We start from the raw sequence: 21,749 nt of genomic DNA, 5'->3' as shown, positions 1-21,749 counted from the left end.
GACCTGTGGTGACGTCACTGCGCTCATCACATGATCCATCACCATGGTGGATTAAGGTGAGTTAAGTTATATATATATTTTTTTAACCCCTCCAGCCCTATTTTACTAAGCATTCTGTTTTAAGAATGCTATTATTTTCCCTTATATCCATGTTATAAGGGAAAATAATTACATCTACACAACCATGAACCCAAACCTGAACTTCAGTGAAGAAGTTTGGGTCTGGGTACCACATTCAGTTTTTTATCACACGCATGCAAAACGCATTGCACCCGCACGATAAAAACTGAACGATGGAATGCAAATCGCAGTCAAAACTAACTGCAATTGCGTACCTACTCGCGCAGGTTTGCCGCAATGCACCCGGGACGCACCCTGAGCCAAAACCTGTGTGAAAGAGGCCTTAAGTACTTTTTCCACAGCCCGAGCAGAGCTCAGGCAGAACAGTTGGGTGGTTAAGGAAACCAATAATGTCAAAGTTCTCTTTTGTTACTGTAGATGAGAAAGAGCTGCTTCTCTGGGAAATATTATTACAACAAACACAGTTTGAGTTCCTACATTTAAAGGAACCTTTTATATGGGGAGAAAAGATCACAGGTGTCACCTGAGGTTTCTTGAGCCTACTAGGGGCCAAAATATAACGCAGCACGGTAGGTCTCCTAAAAGTGATGCTAGTTTTGCAGGGCAGCCTATCCTTTAAAAGGGGGTCATTCAACAGAAGGTGCCAATGCGTTGGAGAATTTTCATGATCTTCCTATGTCCTCGATAAAAGGTGGTAATGAAGCTATGTCCAAAGGGTGTATTAGATCGCCAGATTTTCTGGCAGATGATCGCTAACAAGCGTTCCTATGAACGTTTGTTAGTGATCATCTGGCAGTCTAATACTGCCTCCAAATGCCCCAGGCAATTGTGATTTTAAAGCATGCTTCCCTCCTGACAATCATCTGTGGCATTGGGGTGTCTAATGCACCCTTAAACCAGTCTTGTTGTGGGACTGGCTTCTTGGAGGGTTGAAGGCAATTGGCTTGGGTCAGACCGGAGACCCGCCTGAGGGCCTCTGATATTAATTCCCTGGGGTAATACTTGGCAGGAAAATCTCCATCTAAGGACTCATCTACACAACTGTATCTTTATTTATTTTTGTGTTTCTGTTCCACTAAAATGGGTCTGCAAAAAAAACGGAAATTACTCCATGTGCATTCCATTTCTATATGTCTGTTCCAGAAAAAATACAGAACGTGTCCCATTTTTGTCTGTTTTGCAGACAGGATATGATAGGCCATTCACTCACTTGAATATGCAACTAGCCTGATGAAGGGCATGCTTTTTGCCCGAAACGTTGCCTCAGTTCTAAAAAGGACCACTATGTCCGGCTAATAAAAAGCATTTAATCAAATACTGGTGTGCTGTCTAAATTGTTAAAGGCATTGTTACAATGGATCCGCCAAAAGGAATTGACACAATACGGATGGCACACAGACGTCATCTGTATTTTTTGCGGATCCATGTTTTGCAGGCCTCAAAATACACACAGTTGTATGCATAAGCCCTAAGAACAATTGCTTGTTGGGAAATTCCCCTGGATCAGAGCAATTATTTCTGACCCTTTTAAATTGCCAGAATGTAATGTTTTTCAGCCATGGTGCATAACAGGTACAAGTAAACTCCAGATATCTATTAATGTCCACCGACTTGAAATGGGTCTTAGTCTGAATCTGCCCATTAGAATTGTTATAGAGAAGGCATGCTCAACCTGCAGCTCTCCAGCTATTGTAAAAATACAACTCCCACTATGCCATGCTGTAGGCTGATAGCAGTAAGCTGTCTGGGCATGCTGGGAGTTATAGTTTTGCAACAGCTGGGGGGCCGTAGGTTGGGCATCCCTGTTACACAGGGTTAAATCAAGGAAATCAAGAGAAAGGTCAGGAAACTGATGGAACAGCTATACTCCAAAGCCATTATCATTGAGACTCTTGATAAACAAATCAGTGCTTGTAGCATCACCACTCCACAGGAAAAACAAAATCATCTATAAATCTCCTGTAGAGAACAATGTTGGCACTGTAGGGATGAGATGATAAAATGTGTGTCTGCTCGAATATGACCATATAAAGGCTGGCATATGAATGTGTGAAACACACATATAAACTGTATGGACCGTTCGCTGGAAAGATATTTCTGTATTGCCCTAATGACTTCTGAATGTTGTAGTACAGGGATAAAATTAGCAGTAATAAAAGAAATTTGTTAAGATCAAGTAATGAATTTAGCTGTAACAGTTCATATATGAGTGTGCTGTAGCTGTATGATGTGCCTAGGCATTTTGGGGGGGCATTAGAGGGGTTAGATAACCCCTTTTAAAGAGGACCTGTCAACACTCCTGACATGCCTGTTTTATTAGCTACTTACCCTTTGTGATAACAATTCTGGAGCATCTTTTCTTTTAACTCTATAATGTGCCATTCCTTTATTATTTTTTACTAGACGTTATGAATTGAATGAATTGCTATCAGTCTGTATGAGTGTAGAGAGGGGTGTTAACCAGTTGGGGCGGTGTACCTGCAGTCTGAGAATGGAAGCACTGACTGAATAAAGTGAGACTGTGCAGGGACACATCGCCAACTGGTTAACACCCCTCTGTACCCTTACTGCAGACTGGTAGCAATTCAGTCATAACTTCTAGTAGAAATAATAAAGAAACTGCACATCATAGAGTCATAAGAATAGATGCTCCAGAATTGTTATCACAGGGGGAATGCAAGTAGATATTAAAACAGGCATGTCAGGAGTGGTGACAGGTCCTCTTCAACACCCCATCCTTTATAACTCCCTCAATTAACTTAGTACTGTTTGCTGTAATCAGTGGATGGGCTGGATGATAATACTTCATGAAATCCCCTATCCGACAGAATTTTATTAGCTTCATCAATATAGTCCTGGCAGTTTGGCACCAAATTTTCACCCCTCCCTTATTAGTGGACCTAATAACTAAATCATTATTAGGAGGACAAACCCCTCAAGGCATTTCTTAAGCAGGTAGTTAAATTGTGCTTGGATTTGCCAGGACATGGTAGTGTCCTAAATTCATTATTTAAGATGGTGAAAAAAGTGTCAACAAAAGGTCCCCTATGATGCAGGGGGTAAAAGTCTGATTTGGGGTGTACTTCGACTGTGATAGGTTCCATGGGTGATGACACCATCTGTCATACCTCACAAGTGGGATTATAAACAATAACGGAAGATGGTGAAAACAAAACAAGGACAAATGGCAAAATGTCTAGTGAGGGTGAGTTTGTGAATAAAAGTGTTTAGGTTTAGAAAAAGTTGAAAACCAGAAGGATTAGCTGTTGGACAAAATGACAGACCTTTGGACAATAATTCCATCTCATCACTAGTAAGAATGCAGGTCTATAGATTGAAAAGGTTTATTGTTTTTCCCTCAACATCCCTGCACTCCTTTATGGAAGGCTTTCTTCATTTTCCTCCTTTTGCACCCTCTTAGTCGATTTTTCTTTTTGTTCATTTCCTTACTGTACTTTTTTCTAACGGTGGGAAGAGGCAGTGATCATCTGGCCCTTGGGACTGGTCCCAAGGTGTGACAGCTGCCGTCCGAGGGTTCAACCTTCCACCGAACCTACGATGCAGGATATGTATCAGTGGGTAAAGACCTATGTTGATGGATCCATCAAAGGGGTCATAAGCCTGCTGGATGAGAGGCTTCCTACTCAGACTCCTATGGAGTCTTCGGCTCCAGTAGAGAGACCGTCCGTAGTCTCCTTGAGTTCCTCCTCCTCGGATGAGGAGGAGGAAAAGTTACTTAACCTCTTGCCGCACACCTAACGCCGAAAGGCGTCATTGCGGCGGCTCTCCCAGGCTACACTAACGCCGATTGGCGTCATCTCGCGTGAGCCGAGATTTCCTGTGAACGCGCGCACACAGGCGCGCGCGTTCACAGGATCGGAAGGTAAGTGAGTGGATCTTCAGCCTACCAGCGGCGATCGTTCGCTGGCAGGCTGGAGATGCGATTTTTTTAACCCCTAACAGGTATATTAGATGCTGTTTTGATAACAGCGTCTAATATACCTGCTACCTGGTCCTCTGGTGGTCCCTTTTGTTTGGATCGACCACCAGAGGACACAGGTAGCTCAGTAATATGTAGCACCAAACACCACACTACACTACACCCCCCCCTGTCACTTATTAACCCCTTATTCACCCCTGATCACCCCATATAGACTCCCTGATCACCCCCCTGTCATTGATCACCCCCCTGTCATTGATCACCCAATTGTAAGGCTCCATTCAGACGTCCGTATGATTTTTACGGATCCACTGATATATGGATCGGATCCGCAAAACACATACGGACGTCTGAATGGAGCCTTACAGGGGGGTGATCAATGATGGGGGTGATCACCCCATATAGACTCCCTGATCACCCCCCTGTAAGGCTCCATTCAGACGTCCGTATGATTTTTACGGATCCACTGATACATGGATCGGATCCGCAAAACACATACGGACGTCTGAATGGAGCCTTACAGGGGGGTGATCACCCCATATAGACTTCCTGATCACCCCCCTGTCATTGATCACCCCCCTGTAAGGCTGCATTCAGACGTCCGTATGTTTTTTACGGATCCGATCCATGTATCAGTGGATCCGTAAAAATCATACGGACGTCTGAATGGAGCCTTACAGGGGAGTGATCAATGACAGGGGGGTGATCAATGACAGGGGGGTGATCACCCCATATAGACTCCCTGATCACCCCCCTGTCATTGATCACCCCCCTGTCATTGATCACCCCCCTGTAAGGCTCCATTCAGATGTCCGTATGTGTTTTGCGGATCCGATCCATGTACCCGTGGATCCGTAAAAAACATACGGACGTCTGAATGGAGCCTTACAGGGGGGTGATCAATGACAGGGGGGTGATCACCCCATATAGACTCCCTGATCACCCCCCTGTCATTGATCACCCCCCTGTCATTGATCACCCCATATAGACTCCCTGATCACCCCCCTGTCATTGATCACCCCCCTGTAAGGCTCCATTCAGAATTTTTTTTGTCCCAAGTTAGCGAAAAAAAATTCTTTATTTTTTTTCTTACAAAGTCTCATATTCCACTAACTTGTGTCAAAAAATAAAATCTCACATGAACTCACCATACCCCTTAGACATTTATATTCCAGACTTCTTCTCACGCTTTAGGGCCCCTAAAATGCCAGGGCAGTATAACTACCCCACAAGTGACCCCATTTTGGAAAGAAGACACCCCCAGGTATTTCGTGATGGGCATAGTGAGTTCATGGAAGTTTTAATTTTTTGTCACAAGTTAGTGGAATATGAGACTTTGTAAGGAAAAAAAAATAAAAAATAAATCATCATTTTCCGCTAACTTGTGACAAAAAATAAAAAGTTCTATGAACTCACTATGCCTATCAGCGAATACCTTAGGGTGTCTACTTTCCGAAAGGGGGTCATTTGTGGGGTGTTTGTTCTGTCTGGCCATTGTAGAACCTCAGGAAACATGACAGGTGCTCAGAAAGTCAGAACTGCTTCAAAAAGCGGAAATTCACATTTTTGTACCATAGTTTGTAAACGCTATAGCTTTTACCCAAACCATTTTTTTTTTACCCAAACTTTATTTTTTTATCAAAGACATGTAGAACAATAAATTTAGAGAAAAATTTATATATGGATGTCGCTTTTTTTGCAAAATTTTACAACTGAAAGTGAAAAATGTCATTTTTTTGCAAAAAAAATCGTTAAATTTCGATTAATAACAAAAAAAGTAAAAATGTCAGCAGCAATGAAATACCACCAAATGAAAGCTCTATTAGTGAGAAGAAAAGGAGGTAAAATTCATTTGGGTGGTAAGTTGCATGACCGAGCAATAAACCGCTAAAGTTGTGGAGTGCGGATTTGTAAAAAAGGGCCTGGTCACTAGGGGGGTATAAACCTGTGGTCCTTAAGTGGTTAAGTCCATCAGGTCGGGGGACCATAATGTTGACCTGGGGGAGCCCTCTGATCCCGTTAGTCGGGCACTTTATGTCTTTAAAGCGGATGAGACTCTCCTCTCTGTCATGCGCACAGAGTGGAAGAAACCCGAAAGGGGTCCGATTCTAACTAAAGATTCAGAACCATGTTTCCGATGGCTAAACCCTTGGTGGAATCGTGGGGTTCCATTCCCAAGGTGGACATGGCGATTGCCAAACTGTCCAAGCGCACTCTGGTTCCCGTCGGACGATGGGTCGAGTCTGCAGGATCCAGTTGACAGGAGAGCAGAGTGCACACTCAGGAGAGGTTATACGGCAGCTGCAGCTTCCGCGTCTACGGCCATCGCTGCTACAGAAGTTTCTACCTTCCTCCGGTCTCGATTAAACCAGATCCAGATGGATGTGGATCAGAAGGTGTCTCGTGACGACATTCTGGCGGCTTTCAAGACTGTCAACCTGGCGATGAATTTACTGTCTGATACAGCGCAACAACAGCTGAAGTTGGCGGCCAAAACCATAACCCTGGTGTCAGCGGCCCGCAAGCCTTTGTGGCTTAAGCCTTGGGTCGCTGACAATTCCATGTAGCCTTCCCTTTGAGCCCAACTGTTTGTTCGACTCAGAGTTGGATAAGATTATAGAAGACCTGTCAGATTAAAAGGGGAAGAGTCTTCCCCAACAGTCCTTTCAGGGGCGGGGCAGACAAAACCGTGGTGGTAGGTCTGACCAGCAGTCAAGAGCCCGGAGGGACTGGGGAGCGCAGCGAAGAGGTTCGAGGCGCTCTTGTGAAGGAGCCAAGGATAAAAAATCCACCTCCTGACTACGGGCCTCCTCAAGGCTCTTGGATGACTCCCGTGACTCCTGCCATCCTGCCAGAAGACTTCCCCACTCCTCTGCCTCATCTTCCCATCGGAGGTCACTTCAAGGACATCTGGATCCGAGAGATTTCGGATCCCCTGGTCCTGAATGTCATATATTAGAGGGGTACTCAATCAATCTTCTTTCTCTGTCTCCAGACAGGTTCATCAGAACCAAACTTCCCCAGGCCGCATGGCAGTCGGTTCTGGAGGCTTACATTCAGGATTACATCCACAAGGGGGCTCTGGAGGAGGTTCCGGCAGGGGAACGGGGCTTAGGGATTTACTCACCAGTGTTTCTGGTTCCCAAGGCGTCAGGGAATCTCCGGATGATTATCGATTTGAGATTCTTCAATCGATACGTAAGGAAAGTAAGGTTCCGTATGGAAACCATCAGGTCAGTGGTTCACGTTCTCAATCCTGTTTGCCGGTAAGTTTAAAGGCCGTAAGGCGTCTAAACCATCCATCAGTCGATGGATTAAGGAGGCTAATGGGGAATCCTTTTGTTTCCCAATCTCTAGACCCTCCGGGGTTTGTAAAAGCCCATTCTACGAGGGCTGTAGCTACTTCTTTTGCCGAGAGGAGTCTTCTTCCGCTCTACATGATTTGTAAATCTGCCTCCTGGAGCTATGAATCAACATTAATCTCCCATCATAGACTAGATGCTGGTAGGACGTAAGGGAATCGTTAATTTCTAACGATAATTTGTTTTCCCTTAGTCCTAACAGCAGCACACAAATTTCCCACCCTAGTAAGACTAGTTTTTTCTTGCTATAACACAATGGGCTGGAGGTGATTCCCTCCTATATAGGGGAGGTTTAAGTGTTTAATTATTACTTGGGCTCATTAAAATTCCGCCGGTCCTACCAGTCCATGGGGGGTGGTTAACCCCATCTGTGCTGCTGTTAGGACTAATAGTGGATAGGTTTAAAAAAGTGAACCTTATAAAAAGCGGCGCTGCTGCAGAAGACAGGACTCAGGTAGATAAAATAAAGTGGGTCTTTATTTATATTGGTCTACGCGTTTCAGGGGCGGACTGCCCCCTTCATCAGGACAATATGTCATTACAGTTAGGACTAAGGGAAAACAAATTATCGTTAGAAATTAACAATACAAAAACATTTTTTTTGTATCAAAAAGGATAATATAGTCTAAAGCCTAAATAATTGTAAAAAAGTAGACTTATTAGGTATCGCCGCGTCCGTAAGAATCTCCTCTATAAAAATACCCCATGACCTAACCCCCCAGATTAACACGGTCAAAAAAAAAAAAAAAACGGTGCCAAAACAGCTATTTTTGGCACTTTTCCATTTCAATCCGTTTTTTCCAGTAACAAAGCAAGGGTTAACAACCAAACAAAACTTAATATTTATTACCCTGATACTGCAGTTTACAGAAACGCCACATTTGTGGTCGTAAACTGCTGTATCAGTAAAAGTGAGACCGACATAGTTTCTGGAAGGCCGATTTTGATGGCCGTTTTTATTGACACCATGTCCCTTTTGAAGCCCCCCTAGAGTAAAAATTCCATAAAAGTGATCCCATCTAAGAAACTACACCCCTCAAGGTATTCAAAACTGATTTTACAAACTTTATTATCCCTTTAGGTGTTCCTTAACAGTTAATGGCAAATGGAGATGAAATTTCAGAATTTCAATTTTTGGTAACCTTGCCTCACAAAAATGTAATATAGAGCAACCAAAAATCTTATGTACCCTAAAAATAATTCCAACAAAACTGCCACCTTATCCTGTAGTTTCCAAAATGGGGTCACTTTTAGGGAGTTTCTACTCCAGGGGTGCATCAGGGGGGTTGAAACAGGACACGGTGTAAATAAACCGGTCCATAAAAATCAGCCCTCCAAAAACCAAACGGCGCACCTTTCCCTCTACGCCCCGCTGTGTGGCCGTACAGTAGTGTACGGCCACATATGGGGTGTTTCTGTAAACGGCAGAGTCAGGGCAATATAGATACAGTCTTGTTTGGCTGTTAACCCTTGCTTTGTTAGTGGAAAAAATGGGTTAAAATGGAAAATTAGGCAAAAAAAAGAAATTTTCAAATTTCATCCCCATTTGCCAATAACTCTTGTGGAACACCTAAAGGGTTAAAAAAGTTAGTAAAATCAGTTTTAAATACCTTGAGGGGACGTAGTTTCTAGAATGGGGTTATTTTTGGGTGGTTTCTATTATGTAAGCCTCACAAAGGGACTTCAGATCTGAACTGGTCCTTGAAAAGTGGGTTTTTGAAAATATCTGAAAAATTTCAAGATTTGCTTCTAAACTTCTAAGCCTTGTAACATCCCCAAAAAATAAAATGTCATTCCCAAAATTATCCAAACATGAAGAAGACATATGGGGAATGTAAAGTAATAACTATTTTGTAGGTATTACTATGTATTTTAGAAGTAGAGAAATTGAAACTTGGAAATTTGCTAATTTTTCCAAATTTTTGGCAAATTTGGTATTTTTTTTATAAATAAATCCATTTTGTTTACTCCATTTTACCAGTGTCATGAAGTACAATATGTGACGAAAAAACAATTTCAGAATGGCCTGAATAAGTCAAAGCGTTTTAAAGTTATCACCACATAAAGTGACACTGGTCAGATTTGCAAAAAATGGCCTGGTCCTTAAGGTGAAATATGGCTATGTCCTTAAGGAGTTAACAGTGACCTCCACAGTGCCTGCCCCTTTAACACTGACCGCCCCTTTAACACTGACCACCCCTTTAACACTTACCATCATAGTGGCTGCCCCTTTACAGTGAACTCCACAGCGCCCGTCCTTTTAATAGTGGCCCCTGCTGCCCATGCATGTAGCAGTGTAGTTGTGCCGTCATACGACTACATTTTTAAGGACCTGCTGAAACCTGTGATCAATTGTTATGGCAACCTGGAGTGGGACATGTGACCGTGTGTATGGCAGTTGGGATATGAGTGAAAGACTTGCAGGCTTCTATTGGCTAATGCAGGTTGTTTTTTGGGAATATCTCAGGAACGGTAAGTCCTAGAGGGCTGAGACCCTGTTTAGACACTCCCCGGACACCTGATGTACCTGTGTGCCAAATTTAGTGAAAATCGGTCCAGTTGTTTGGTAGCACATAAAGAACATCCAGACAGACGTCTAGACAGACAGAAACTAATATATATATATATATATATATATATATATATATATATATATATATATATATATAGTGGGATGCGAAAGTTTGGGCAACCTTGTTAATCGTCATGATTTTCTTGTATAAATCCTTGGTTGTTACGATAAAAAATGTCAGTTAAATATATCATATAGGATATTTGAGAAGTGAAATTAAGTTTATTGAATTTACAGAAAGTGTGCTATAATTGTTTAAACAAAATTAGGCAGGTGCATAAATTTGGGCACCACAAAAAAGAAATGAAATCAATATTTAGTAGATCCTCCTTTTGCAGAAATTACAGCCTCTAAACGCTTCCTGTAGGTTCCAATGAGAGTCTGGATTCTGGTTGAATGTATTTTGGACCATTCCTCTTTACAAAACATCTTTAGTTCATTTAGGTTTGATGGCTTCCGAGCATGGACAGCTCTCTTTGAGCACTGTTTAGGGTCGTTGTCTTGTTGAAAGATCCAGCCCCGGCGCAGCTTCAGCTTTGTCACTGATTCCTGGACATTGGTCTCCAGAATCTGCTGATACTGAGTAGAATCCATGCGTCCCTCAACTTTGACAAGATTCCCAGTCCCTGCACTGGCCACACAGCCCCACAGCATGATGGAACCACCACCATATTTTACTGTAGGTAGAAGGTGTTTTTCTTGGAATGCTGTGTTCTTTTTCCTCCATGCATAACGCCCCTTGTTATGGCCAAATAACTCAATTTTAGTTTCATCAATCCACAGCACCTTATTCCAAAATGAAGCTGGCTTGTCCAAATGTGCTTTAGCCCACCTCAAGCGGCACTTTTTGTGCTGTGGGCGAAGAAAAGGCTTCCTCTGCATCACTCTCGCATACAGCATCTCCTTGTGTAAAGTGCGCCGAATGGTTGAATGATGCACAGTGACTCCATCTGCAGCAAGATGATGTTGTAGGTCTTTGGTGCTGGTCTGTGGGTTGACTCTGACTGTTCTCACCATTCGTCGCTTCTGTCTATCCAAGATTTTTCTTGGTCTGCCACTTCGAGCCTTAACTTGAACTGAGCCTGTGGTCTTCCATTTCCTCAATATGTTCCTAACTGTGGAAACAGACAGCTGAAATCTCTGAGACAGCTTTCTGTATCCTTCCCCTAAACCATGATGGTGAACAATCTTTGTCTTCAGGTCATTTGAGAGTTGTTTTGAGACCCCCATGTTGCTACTCTTCAGAGAAAATTAAAAGAGGAGGGAAACTTACAATTGACCCCCTTAAATACTCTTTCTCATAATTGGATTCACCTGTGTATGTAGGTCAGGGGTCACTGAGCTTACCAAGCCAATTTGAGTTCCAATAATTAGTTCTAAAGGTTTTGGAATCAATAAAATGACAACAGTTCCCAAATTTATGCACCTGCCTAATTTTGTTTAAACAATTATAGCACACTTTCTGTAAATCCAATAAACTTCATTTCACTTCTCAAATATTACTGTGTGTGTCTCCTATATGATATATTTAACTGACATTTTTTATCGTAACAACCAACGATTTATACAGGAAAATCATGACGATTAACAAGGTTGCCCAAACTTTCGCATCCCACTGTGTATATATATATATATATATATATATATGAATTATGTTTCGCTTTATAAGATGCACCCTAGATTTAGAGTAGGAAAATAAGAAAAAAATATTTTTCATCAGACCTCATATCAGCCCACTCAGACCCCCACCAGACCTCATATCAGCCCACTCAGAGCCTTATTAGACCTCAGATTAGCCCATCAGACTTCAGGTTAGCCCATCAGACCCCTATCAGGCCTCAGATTAGCCCATCGGTCCTCAGATTAGTCCATCAGACCCCAGATTAGCCCATTAGACCCCAGATTAGCCCATCAGTACCCCTAATCAGACCTCATATTAGCCCATCAGTACCCCAATCAGACTTCATATTAGCCCATCAGTACCCCCAATCAGACCTCAGATTAGCCCATCAGTACTCCCAATCAGACCTAAGATTAGCCCATCAGGACCCCCAGACCTCACATTAGCCCATCAGTACCCCCAGACCTCAGATTATCCCATCAGTACCCCCAGACCTCAAATTAGCCCATCAGTATCCCCAGACCTCAAATTAGCCCATCAGTATCCCCAGACCTCAGAATAGCCCATCATTACTCCATCAGATTAAAATAAAAAATCAATTTACCTGTCCTGCGCCGCAGCTCCTCTTCAGCTGTCGCGCTCCCATCTTCCCGGCCTGCGCTGCACTGTCACATGACTGCGTGAAGAGTCAGGTCATATTGCACGCACTACGTCCTGACTCTGTACGGCGTCAGGAAAGTGCAGCACAGGCCGGGAGGATGGGAGCGTGATAGCTAAAGAGGAGCTGCGGCGCAGGACAGGTAAGATGATTTTTTATTTTAATCTGATGGGGTAATGATGGGCTATTCTGAGGTCTGGGGATACTGATGGGCTAATCTGAGGTCTGGGGATACTGATGGGCTAATCTGAGGTCTGGGGGTCCTGATGGGCTAATCTGAGATCTGATTGGGGGTACTATATGTTTTACCTTTATTATTATTTTTTTACATCGCAAATCTACAGAAAATTTAGAAAAATTAGGAATTTTCTAAACTAGAATTTCATTGTTCTTTTAAGGCAGATCGTTATACCTCACACAAAAGTTATTAATTAACATTCCTTATATGTCTACTATATGTAGGCATCATTTTGTAAATGCCATTTTATTTTTTAGGACGTTACAAGGCTTACAATTTTAGAAGCACTTTTAAAATTTGCAAGAAAATTTCCATAACCCCAACTTTTTAAAGACCATCGTTTTACTTTCCGGTATTGAGATCCTTCAGTTTTGTCCCCATTCATTGTCAATGGGGACAAAACTGAACGGAATGGAGTGCACCAGAATGAATTCCATTCTGTTTGGTTGCGTTCTCATGCCGGACAAAAAAATGCTGCAAGCAGATTTTTTGTGTGCATCATGGGATACTTTTAGGGCTGGATCAGTTTTATTCATTTTAGAGATAAGACAACCGGATTCGTTCAGAACGGATGTAGTCGGTTGTATTATCATAAACGTTTTTGCTGACCCCTGCTGCATCCAACAAAAACAATGATGTCAAAGTAGCCCAATTCTGCTGAAGTTACTTTCAAGGGCTTACATAATAGAAATAACCATTAAATGACTCAATTTTAGAAACTGCAGCCCTCATTTTATTCAAAACAGATTTTGATATTTTTTTTACAAGAATTAAAGGAAAATGGAGGTGAAATTTCAAAAGACAGCTGAGCATCCAACCTACATTCCCTACTGCCTGGCCATACTGTTCACTTATTTTGTTGTTAGAAATCAGAACCACTAAGGCTAATTTCAGACGAGCTTGTCCAGTGTGGAATACACACTCCATGTGGGAGTGTGATTTCCCATTATGGACACTGCTCCGCATGACAATGATCTATAATGTTATGTGTCTCTGCCAGACCTTGCATCTACTATATTATACTGACAGCACTATGTCATCACCCATCATTTATTCCGGTGGATGACTACATTAATTAAAAATGCAAATGTAGATAGAGATTTTAACAGTCATGGTTCAGTGCAAGTTCCAAAATTTACTCTAAATAAAACATATTAACAAGTTGCCATCAATAACTCTTACAATATATTAATATATATAGTGCACTCACCACTAAGACACCATTAGTGATTATTTCACTGGGAGGATCCTGGCTGATGAAAGAGATTGAATTTCACATGCACAGCCTCTATAATTTGTGTAAAAACCTTTACAAATATCATACAGTACCTTTCCTCAATGTGAAATTCAACTTCCAAGACTGCCTTATCCTAAAGAAAAAAAAGGAAGAATACTCATATAATTTATTATGTTAAGTGTCAGCTTTTAAAAAGGGCTAGATGTTTGGCACTGATGGTAATAATTAATCTAACAATAAATTTATAATTGATCAAAGAAAGATATCATACTGTGCCAAGAAATATCTAATATGTTTGATTCTGTTACTATTCCAAAAATTATTACCCAATATTACCCACAAAAATAATAATTGTTCGTATTTCTGAAAAAGGTTTCCATCTTTTTTTTTGAATAGGAGTTAAAAGGGTTTTCCAAGATTTTTATATTGATGACCTATCCTCTGGATAGGTCTTCAGTATGTGATCAGTGGGAGTCCGACATGGGGGACTGCTGCCGATCAGCTATTTGAGAAGGCACTGGCGCTCCTGTAAGAGTCGCGGCCTTGTCATAGGTTAACAAGCGTATATTGTATAGCGGCTGTCCTTGGTATTTGCCTCAGACCCATTTACTTCTATGGGGCTGAGCTGCTCCTAGGCCACGTGACTGATGATAGTGTCGTCACTGGCCTAGGAAAAGCTGAGAGAAGGCCACAGTGCTCACAAGAGCACTGGTGACTTCTCAAACAGCTGATGGGCAGGTGTCCTAATCAGATACTGAAGACCCATCCAGAGAATAGGTCATCAGTATGAAAATCTCGGAAAACCCCAATAATGATGTTCAATAAACATACCTTTGGGTTGATAAAATATGAGGATGAAAGACGGCACTCACCTTTTACTGGTGAGTGCCGTCTTTCATCTTCATATTTTATATTCGTTTGATCTAACCGAGACTGAGCACCATTAAAGTCTGCTGTGAGCCCCGGTGTCACCATTGCAGAGAATGTTCCCTTAATGTAAAAACCGTGGAGGAGAGTTGGAGTTGTGCCGTTCTGTCGATCTACCTGTGTGCATACCTTTGGGTTGAGTTTAAAGACTCGCTTAGTAGTTTGCCCAGGTTTAATGTTTTCTATATCAAATACAACAGAAGAAAGCTTGTCATCCAGCATTAGGTCTCTGTCATAGAGGGTAAGCTCCAGAATGTTCTACAAGACAGGAGAAATAATATTGACACACCATTATCAGTTATTTTGCATATAATATATTAACAAAAATGTAATTGACTTGAGTACACATTAAACTAATTTTGCACTTTTTGTATTCCATGCACTGATTTACTCATGTGCCACCATTGTGCTAGTTCACAGCAGCCAACAACTGCTTCAGACCTGCAATTTGAAACACTGAGCGGTATGGAGATAGGGACTCAGAGGACAGTACTCTAAGCATAATATGGGGGGTGCCATCTCTCCTTGGGGAAAGAGTGCCTTAATCAGCATGAGGAGACTTACAGGCCATACATGCTCCTCATTTGCAGACAGCTGTTTCAGGGTGATTGCCCTTCATCAGTGCAGATCAGAGAGTACTGGCTTAACTAAGCCTAAGTTAGGATTTTCCTTGTGGAGAGAGCACCTTAATTGGCTTCAAGAGACTTACAGGACATTCATGCACCTCTGGAATACTGATAAAAAAAGGGATGCAAATGAGCTCTTAACTCCCATCATGCCCTGCTGTAGGCTGCTAGCTGTAGGCTGTCTGGGCATGCTGGGAGTTGTAGTTTTGCAACAGCTGGAGGGCCACAGGTTGGGCATCCCTGCTATGAGTCAATGTTTACCGCTTTAGATAAGCCAGCACCTCATCTGCAGACAGCTGTTTGCCCGAGTCATGTCTCAAGGCCTATTTAAAGGGTCAACCACTGACTTATAGGATAGCTGCCTTACATCTGGTGGGATTAGAGGGAGAGCTTGTTAAGAGCTCATCTGCATCCCTTTTTTTAATCAGAATTCCAGAGGTGCATGAATGACTTGTAAGTCTCTTCAAGCCAATTAAGGCGCTCTCTCCACAAGGAAAGATAGTACCCCCCCCAAATCCTGACTTAGACCTAGTTAAGCCAGTACTCTCTGATCTGCACTGATGAAGGGCAATCACCCTGAAAAAGCTGTCTGTAGATGAGGAGCTGGCTTATTTAAAATCCAAGTCATGTCTCAAGACCTATTTAAAGGGTTGAGCATTGACTTATAGGACAGCTGATTTACTTTTCGTGGCATTAAGGGTACTTTCACACTTGCGGCAGAAGATTCCGGCAGGCAGTTCCGACGCCGGAACTGCCTGCTGGATCCGGCAATCCGGACGCAAACTGATGTGGATCTGTTTGATAAATGCATTGAAATACCGGATCTGTCTCTCCAGTGTCATCTGGAAAAACAGATAAGATATTATATATATTGTTTAGCATTTTTAAAGGTCTGCGCATGTGCAGACCGGAAAGCTGGATCCGTTTTGATGGAACACTTAATGCCGTATCCGGCACTAATACACTTCAATGTAAATTAATGCCGGTTCCGGAATTCCGGCAAATGTTCAGTATTTTTGGCAGCATGCTGCGGTATTTTCTCCGTCCAAAAACGTAAGAGGGACTGAACTGATGCATCCTGAACGGAATGCTCTCCATTCAGAATACATTAGGAAAAAACTGATCAGTTTTTTTCTGGTATTGAGCTCCTGTGATGGAACTCAATACCGGAAAACAAAAACACTAGTGTGAAAGTACGCTAAAGGCATAGATTATTAAAAGCTCATTTGAGGCCCTTTCTTCTAAGCATAATAGAAATGGAACAGGTGAAGGATCCTACTTAAAAACACCATAGTGAACAATGTAGCCAAAATAGACTTACTCACTAATACAGCAAATATAAAGTAACATGGGGATTCGCTCTGGTAGTTAGTAGAGTTGAGCGAACACCTGGATGTTCGGGTTCGAGAAGTTCGGCCGAACTTCCCAGAAATGTTCGGGTTCGGGATCCGAACCCGACCCGAACTTCGTCCCGAACCCCATTGAAGTCAATGGGGACCCGAACTTTTCGGCACTAAAAAGGCTGTAAAACAGCCCAGGAAAGAGCTAGAGGGCTGCAAAATGCAGCAACATGTAGGTAAATCCCCTGCAAACAAATGTGGATAGGGAAATGAATAAAAATAAAAAAAAATAAAAAAAAAATTAACCAATATCAATTGGACAGAGGTCCCATAGCAGAGAATCGGGCTTCACGTCAGCAGAGAATCAGTCTCTTCATGCCATAGCAGAGAATCTGGCTTCATGTCAGCAGAGAATAAGTCTCTTCAAGCCATAGCAGAGAATCTGGCTTCATATCAGCAGAGAATCAGTCTTCATGTCATAGCAGAGAATCAGGCTTCACGTCACCCACCACTGGAACAGGCCACTGTCACACATTTAGGCCCTGGCACCCAGACAGAGGAGAGAGGTCACGTAACAGAGAATCTGGCTTCATGTCAGCACAGAATCAGTCTTCATGTCATAGCAGAGAATCAGGCTTCACGTCACCCACCACTGGAACAGGCCACTGTCACACATTTAGGCCCTGGCACCCAGACAGAGGAGAGAGGTCACGTAACAGAGAATCTGGCTTCATGTCAGCACAGAATCAGTCTTCATGTTCTAGCAGAGAATCAGGCTTCACGTCACCCACCACTGGAACAGGCCACTGTCACATATTTAGGCCCCGGCACCCAGACAGAGGAGAGAGGTCCCGTAACAGAAAATCTGGCTTCATGTCAGCACAGAATCAGTCTTCATGTCATAGCAGAGAATCAGGCTTCACGTCACCCACCACTGGAACAGGCCACTGTCACATATTTAGGCCCCGGCACCCAGACAGAGGAGAGAGGTCCCGTAACAGAGAATCTGGCTTCATGTCAGCACAGAATTAGTCTTCATGTCATAGCAGAGAATCAGGCTTCACGTCACCCACCACTGGAAGAGGCCACTGTCACACATTTAGGCCCTGGCACCCAGACAGAGGAGAGAGGTCCCGTAACAGAGAATCTGGCTTCATGTCAGCACAGAATCAGTCTTCATGTCATAGCAGAGAATCAGGCTTCACGTCACCCACCACTGGAACAGGCCACTGTCACATATTTAGGCCCAGGCAGCCAGGCAGAGGAGAGAGGTCCCGTAACAGAGAATCTGGCTTCATGTCAGCACAGAATCAGTCTTCATGTTATAGCAGAGAATCAGGCTTCACGTCACCCACCACTGAAACAGGCCACTGTCACATATTTAGGCCCCGGCACCCAGACAGAGGAGAGGTTCATTCAACTTTGGGTTGCCCCGCAATATAATGGTAAAATGAAAATAAAAATAGGATTGAATGAGGAAGTGCCCTGGAGTACAATAATATATGGTTAAGGGGAGGTAGTTAATGTCTAATCTGCACAAGGGATGGACAGGTCCTGTGGGATCCATGCCTGGTTCATTTTTATGAACGTCAGCTTGTCCACATTGGCTGTAGACAGGCGGCTGCGTTTGTCTGTAATGACGCCCCCTGCCGTGCTGAATACACGTTCAGACAAAACGCTGGCCACCGGGCAGGCCAGCACCTCCAAGGCATAAAAGGCTAGCTCTGGCCACGTGGACAATTTGGAGACCCAGAAGTTGAATGGGGCCGAACCATCAGTCAGTACGTGGAGGGGTGTGCACAGGTACTGTTCCACCATGTTAGTGAAATGTTGCCTCCTGCTAACACGTTCCGTATCAGGTGGTGGTGCAGTTAGCTGTGGCGTGGTGACAAAGCTTTTCCACATCTCTGCCATGCTAACCCTGCCCTCAGAGGAGCTGGCCGTGACACAGCTGCGTTGGCGACCTCTTGCTCCTCCTCTGCCTTCGCCTTGGGCTTCCACTGGTTCCCCTGTGACATTTGGGAATGCTCTCAGTAGCGCGTCTACCAACGTGCGCTTGTACTCGCGCATCTTCCTATCACGCTCCAGTGTAGGAAGTAAGGTGGGCACATTGTCTTTGTACCGGGGATCCAGCAGGGTGGCAACCCAGTAGTCCGCACACGTTAAAATGTGGGCAACTCTGCTGTCGTTGCGCAGGCACTGCAGCATGTAGTCGATCATGTGTGCCAGGCTGCCCAGAGGTAAGGACAAGCTGTCCTCTGTGGGAGGCGTATCGTCATCGTCCTGTGTTTCCCCCCAGCCACGCACCAGTGATGGGCCCGAGCTGCTTTGGGTGCCACCCCGCTGTGAACATGCTTCATCCTCATCCTCCTCCACCTCCTCCTCATCCTCGTCCTCCAGTAGTGGGCCCTGTCTGGCCACATTTGTACCTGGCCTCTGCTGTTGCAAAAAACCTCCCTCTGAGTCACTTCAAAGAGACTGGCCTGAAAGTGCTAAAAATGACCCCTCTTCCTCCTGGGCCACCTCCTCTTCCATCATCGCCCTAAGTGTTTTCTCAAGGAGACATAGAAGTGGTATTGTAACGCTGATAACGGCGTCATCGCCACTGGCCATGTTGGTGGAGTACTCGAAACAGCGCAACAGGGCACACAGGTCTCGCATGGAGGCCCAGTCATTGGTGGTGAAGTGGTGCTGTTCCGCAGTGCGACTGACCCGTGCGTGCTGCAGCTGAAACTCCACTATGGCCTGCTGCTGCTCGCACAGTCTGTCCAGCATGTGCAAGGTGGAGTTCCACCTGGTGGGCACGTCGCATATGAGGCGGTGACTGGGAAGGCCGAAGTTACGCTGTAGCGCAGACAGGCGAGCAGCGGCAGGGTGTGAACGCCGGAAGCGCGAACAGACAGCCCGCACTTTATGCAGCAGCTCTGACATGTCGGGGTAGTTGCAAATGAACTTCTGCACCACCAAATTCATGCGCCAGGCAAGGGATGTGCGTCAAACCGGCTAGTCCCAGAGCTGCAACGAGATTTCGCCCATTATCACACACCACCAGGCCGGGCTTGAGGCTCACCGGCAGCAACCACTCGTCGGTCTGTTGTTCTATACCCCGCCACAACTCCTGTGCGGTGTGGGGCCTGTCCCCCAAACATATGAGTTTCAGAACGGCCTGCTGAAGTTGGTGGTGAAGGTGTGTGGCTGACTGGATGAGCAGGTGGAAGAAGAGGAGGAGGAAGCTGAGTAGGAGAAGGAGACAGGAGGCAAAGAATGTTGCCCTGCGATCCTTGGCGGCGGAAGGACGTGCGCCAAACAGCTCTCCGCCTGGGGCCCAGCCGCCACTACATTTACCCAGTGTGCAGTTAGGGAGATATAGCGTCCCTGGCCGTGCTTACTGGTCCACGTATCTGTGGTTAGGTGGATCTTGCCACAGATGGCGTTGCGCAGTGCACACTTGATTTTATCAGACACTTGGTTGTGCAGGGAAGGCACGGCTCTCTAAATGACAGCTCCCTCTTTTGCTACGCTGTTGGCTCGGTCTCACCACTGCCTCTTCCTCCGAACTGTGAAAGTCAGTGGCACGACCTTCATTCCATGTGGGGTCTAGGACCTCATCGTCCCCTGCATCGTCTTCCACCCAGTCTTGATCCCTGACCTCCTGTTCAGTCTGCACACTGCAGAAAGACGCAGCATTTGGCACCTGTGTTTCGTCATCATCAGAGAAGTGCTGAGGTGGTATTCCCATGTCCTCATCATCAGGAAACATAAGTGGTTATGCGTTAGTGCATTCTATCTCTTCCACCCCTGGGGAAGGGCTAGGTGGATGCCCTTGGGAAACCCTGGCAGCAGAGTCTTCAAACAGCATAAGAGACTGCTGCATAACTTGAGGCTCAGACAGTTTCCCTGATATGCATGGGGGTGATGTGACAGACTGATGGGCTTGGTTTTCATGCGCCATCTGTGCGCTTTCTGCAGAAGACTGGGTGGGAGATAATGTGAACGTGCTGGATGCACTGTCGGCCACCCAATTGACTAATGCCTGTACCTGCTCAGGCCTTACCATCCTTAGAACGGCATTGGGCCCCACCAAATATCTCTGTAAATTCTGACGGCTACTGGGACCTGAGGTAGTTGGTACACTAGGACGTGTGGCTGTGGCAGAACGGCCACGTCCTCTCCCAGCACCAGAGGGTCCACTAACACCACCACGACCATGTCCACGTCCGCGTCCCTTACTAGATGTTTTCCTCATTGTTCCCGTTCACCACAATAAGAAAAATATTATTCGGGCCAATGTATTGAATTAAAATTCAGGCCTTTTTTTACAGACACCTAACACTGTCTGGCTATCTATTTAGGTACCGTATTACACTAATACAGGCACACCAGTAATGACAGATTTAGCTGAATAGAAATGTCAGGCCTATTTTTTAGGCGCTGTGTGACAGGTATACCTTTAATCACAGAATTAGACTTGTATCTGCACTTGTACCCTTTTTGGGATAGATTTAAAGTAGGCCTGATATAGCAGCAACTACTAATTTTGAGAATGGCAAATTTGGGAATAGTTTTTCAACCCAGAACAAAAACTGTGCTTTTACGGTCACTACAAATAATTTGACCAGCTAAAACAGTACTGATTTGGAGGAATATAAATGTCAGGCCTATTTTTTAGGCGCTGTGTGACAGGTATACCTTTTATCACAGAATTAGACTTGTATCTGCACTGTAGCGTGTGTGTTAAGTTTTTCAGAATGACACTATCAGCACCTTGAATCTAATATACCCTTTTTGGGATAGATTTAAAGTAGGCCTGATATAGCAGAAACTACTAATTTTGAGAATGGCAAATTTGGGAATTGTTTTTCAACCCAGAACAAAAACTGTGCTTTTACAGTCACTAAAAATAACTTGACCAGCTAAAACAGTACTGATTTGGAGGAATAGAAATGTCAGGCCTATTTTTTAGGCGCTGGGTGACAGGCTCAACTTGCCCCTGATGTAGTATATGGCCAAAAAATAACCACACTATTGATGGTTAAATGCACTTGGGTGACACAGGGTCAGCCTGCACCTGATGTAGTATATGGCCAAAAAATAACCACACTATTGATGGTTAAATGCACTTGGTGGTAGCTTGTGCTGGTGCACCA

The 21,749-nt window shown here is 44.1% G+C and overlaps 1 protein-coding gene across 3 annotated transcripts in view; it reads right to left on the bottom strand.

Annotated features, from left to right (window-relative positions):
• The window catches only part of PLA2G4F (phospholipase A2 group IVF), a 490,195-nt gene that overhangs the window by 323,475 nt on the left and 144,971 nt on the right, over positions 1 to 21,749 (bottom strand). For all 3 annotated transcript variants that reach the window (XM_040410952.1, XM_040410953.1, XM_040410954.1), the window contains exons 4-6: positions 14,766 to 14,894; positions 13,802 to 13,842; positions 13,683 to 13,725 (exon numbers count right to left, since the gene is read on the bottom strand). In XM_040410952.1, the coding sequence (XP_040266886.1) occupies positions 13,683 to 13,725; positions 13,802 to 13,842; positions 14,766 to 14,894 (213 nt within the window). The remainder of the gene's footprint in view (positions 1 to 13,682; positions 13,726 to 13,801; positions 13,843 to 14,765; positions 14,895 to 21,749) is intronic.

The sequence above is a fragment of the Bufo bufo genome, chromosome 11 (genome assembly GCF_905171765.1).
Source record: "Bufo bufo chromosome 11, aBufBuf1.1, whole genome shotgun sequence".
NCBI lineage: Eukaryota > Metazoa > Chordata > Amphibia > Anura > Bufonidae > Bufo > Bufo bufo.
Note: the sequence above shows the minus strand (reverse complement) of the source record. Positions and strands in the feature narration are given on the sequence as shown.